The following is a 3,692-nucleotide window of genomic DNA, read 5'->3' as shown; positions in this document are numbered from 1 at the left end:
CGGGGAGGACCACATCACTCGGGGAGGACCACATCACTCGGGGAGGACCACATCACCCGGGGAGGACCACATCACTCGGGGAGGACCACATCACTTGGGGAGGACCACATCACCTCCCTCTATACAACACTGGAGAAACTTAAGCTGACGGAAAAGGGGCAAAATGCTCATTTACTATTGGAATAAGCTGTGTTCGATCTTTTAAAAATTGTTTAGATACAATACTCGAGGCATATTTATACTAAATAGTCTTCATTACTTAACTCAAAGTACTTATGTTACAGGAAGCCCTGTCACCTGACATGTGTTCATGTGTATGCATGTTCACATGCATGTGCGTGTCCGTGTCTGTGTGCATGGAACCAAGGACAATTCTGGGGTCACCTCATGGGCATCAAGTCCACCTTTTTTTTGGTTATTTTTACTAATTCCTTCTCTGGCCTGGAGCTCACCATGTGAGCCAGGGTGGCTGGCCAGTGAGCCCAGGGACCCCCTTCCACTGCCTCCTCATTGCTGGGCTCACCTGACCTTTTAGGGGGAGGTGGCTGGAGAGATGGCTCTGACCTCTGACCCCACGCTGCTCTCTCTAGCAGAGGACCTGGGTTCAGATTCCCTGACACTCACAAGATGCCTCTCAACTATCTGTAACATCAGATCCAGGGATCTGCCGCCCTCTTTTGGCCTCTGTGGGCATCAGGCACACATGTGAACTACAGACGTAGATGCAGGCAAAACACTCATCTATATAAAATAAGTCTTTTTTAAAAAAGACTTTTATTATTATTATTTAGCAGTGGGTCCCCTGGAACTGGAGTCTTAAGTGGCTCCCAGCTGCCTGACATGGGGGCTGGTTACCAAACTCAAGTTGTCTGCAAGAGCGACAAGTGCTCTTAGCTGCTGAGCTGTCTCTCCAGCCCCTACATGTGGCTTGGGATGCGGGTTCTAGGGCTCAAGCTCGGGCTCTGCAGCACTCTGCCGACTGCACCATCCCCCTGGCCCTGGTTTGGACCTTTATTTGCCAAGTCCAGTGGTCCTACACCAACCAAGCCCCAAGAAAACAGGGTGGCTCCCCACCCACCCAGACAGAACCCCAGGGCCTTTACCTCAAGGTCGGCTTCAGTGAAACCAATGACAGAGAAGGCACCACACACGGTATCCCAGTCACTCTTGTCGCTGACGGGCGACTCTCTGGCACAGTGACCCTGTGATAGGACTGGATCGGTTAGTGGCATTTTAAGGACAATGGAAGATGCAGACACCGGTTCCTAGTTCCAAGTGGTTTTCAAACCATACAGAACCTGAACTGTAGACAAGAAGGTGTTAATCTACCTAGCAGAGATCATTTTTTTTTCCAGTTTTACTTGGTAATTTATGTTTAAAAATCCCTGTCCTGAGAAACTTTCAAAGCTACTGAATTATATTTTCAGGGCCTGTTTTTCTTTTCTTTTTCTTTTCAAGATCTATTTATTTTATTTCTATGAGTACACTGTCACTGTCTTCAGACACACCAGAAGAGGGCATCGGATCCCATGACAGATGGTTGTGAGCCACCATGTGGTTTCTGGGAATTGAACTCAGGACCTCTGGGAAGAGCAGTCAGTGCTCTTAACTGCTGAGCCACCTCTCCATCCCCCCAAAATCACCTTTTCCTTTTCAGTTTGGCCAAATAACTGGAAGGTGTTTGTCTAGTAGGGATTATGCTGGCCCATGCGGAGAAACAGTGGTGCTTACATTTGCAAGATTGCTCTGATGCCCTCGGGGATATTCGGGGATGCCCTCCTCACTGTAGGGACAGATGGGAGGCCGCCCGCTGAAGGAGATGCTGTGTGCACTTAGAGAGTGGCGGGCAGTAAGCAATGGTGGGATCAGAGTTCCCAATGAATTGTGAGTGTTGGCTTCTAATCAAGTAACAGAGCCACCGACGTCACATTTTAAATTTCACGCACTTATTTATCATGTGTGCACACACGTGTGTGGGCAGGGGTTGGGTCTCTCCCTTAGCCGTGCGGAGGCTGGGGACACCGGGCTTCGAGGTAAGTGACTTTACTCCTCAGTCTGCGCTGCTGGCCCAACGATGTCACAATTTAAAAGAGGAAACGGTATAGACATTCTAAAACTTGTTTTGCATTTGGGGTCTAAGGGGTTCCCAGTTTGCTGGTTACTGGAAGGTTTATCGTCTTGAGACATTTCTGGATTGTATACAGCATTAGCCAGAATAAAACTCACAGCTTTAGAAAACAGAGTTCCAGGACCGTGAGTTCTATATCCTCACATGCGACCAAAACCATTCAGGTAAGTGGCGTCTCACTGAGCATGTGCAGACTTCTCTTTTTTCTCATTCCCCTAAACAATACAGTATAACAGCTGTTTCTGTTCTGTGTGTGCACATGTTCCCAGTCTGTGCGTGGAGGCCAGAGGCCCACGCTGGGTCTCTTTCTTGATCATCCTCCACCTTACTTTTGAGACAGGCTGACTATGGAGCTCACGGATTTGATTAGATCGGAAGGCTGGAAGGAGCCTCGAGGGTCCTCCCTCTTGTCTCTGCTTTCTTACTTTTGATGTGTCAACGAGGGATTCAAACTCAGGTTCCCAAGCTTGCATGGCAAAGCACTTTACAGACTGAGCCATGTCCACCGCCCACATAACCACCTGGGACAGCATTTGCGTCATATTTGGACCTGGGGACAACTTACACATATGGGAGGCTGTGTAGGTTATATACAAACAATTCGCCGTTTTATATAAGAGACTCAAACATCCCTGGATGTTGCCTCCATCCATGAGGGGTCCTGGAATGGGTCCAGTGGGATCTGAGCAGCTGTCCCTCCCCATACGACATCTGTTCCTGCCTCCTGCCTCTGCCAATGTATACAGATCTGTCCCTCTGAGATCTGTCCTACTTGGTTTAGAGCAGTGCAAAGCGCAATACAAAACTGAACAGTTCCCCGGCGTTGTGGAGTGTCAGTTGTGGGGTATCAGGAAATGGAGTCAAAACAAACACTAGCAAATTGCTAGAACTGGTTGCAAACCTAGTGGCTTGTATGGATTTGATTGAAGCAGTAGGTCCAGGAAAAAAAATCTGTGTGTGTGTGTGTGTTTATGTGTGCACATTTGTGTCTCTCTGTGTGTCTGTACCTCTGTGTCTCTTTGTGTATATGTGTTTGTGTGTCTATATCTCTGTCGTGTCTGTATCTCTGTGTCTTTTTGTTTGTATGTATGTCTGTGTGTGTCTGTATTTCTGTATCTGTATGTCTCTGAGTATCTGTGTGTATCCGTATCTCTGTGAGTCTCTGTATGTATGTGTCTGTGTGTGTGTCTGTCTGTATCTCTGTGTGAATGTCTATAGCTCTGTGTCTGTGTGTGTGTACATATATATACATATCAGTCAATCCTGACTCTTACACCAGTCAATCCTTCCTGGTCACACACAGAGATGACAGAGACCATGTGGCCATGCTGGGAAACCCAGGTCCTTAAAGAGAAATGTAAAACAAACCAAGTGTTCTCTGTTCTGGGGACCAGCTGCCAGCTCATCACGATTCTTTGATCCTATTCATCCTTTTAAGTCAGTCAAGCTTTTCCCCTAAGGGCGGGCTCGCTCTCTCTCTCTCTCTCTCTCTCTCTCTCTCTCTCTCTCTCTCTCTCTCTCATCTGTATTCTGCATGGTGACCTCAGGTGACCTCAAGGCCAGG

The 3,692-nt window shown here is 47.8% G+C and overlaps 1 protein-coding gene across 1 annotated transcript in view; it reads right to left on the bottom strand.

Moving 5' to 3' along the window:
* Myo1h (myosin IH) overlaps positions 1-3,692 on the bottom strand; it is a 74,427-nt gene that overhangs the window by 35,363 nt on the left and 35,372 nt on the right. The window contains exon 7 of the mRNA XM_021187255.2: positions 1,104-1,202. Coding sequence (XP_021042914.2) covers positions 1,104-1,202 — 99 coding nt within the window. The remainder of the gene's footprint in view (positions 1-1,103; positions 1,203-3,692) is intronic.

The sequence above is a fragment of the Mus pahari genome, chromosome 23 (assembly GCF_900095145.1).
Source record: "Mus pahari chromosome 23, PAHARI_EIJ_v1.1, whole genome shotgun sequence".
NCBI classification, from domain to species: Eukaryota; Metazoa; Chordata; class Mammalia; order Rodentia; family Muridae; genus Mus; species Mus pahari.
Note: the sequence above shows the minus strand (reverse complement) of the source record. Positions and strands in the feature narration are given on the sequence as shown.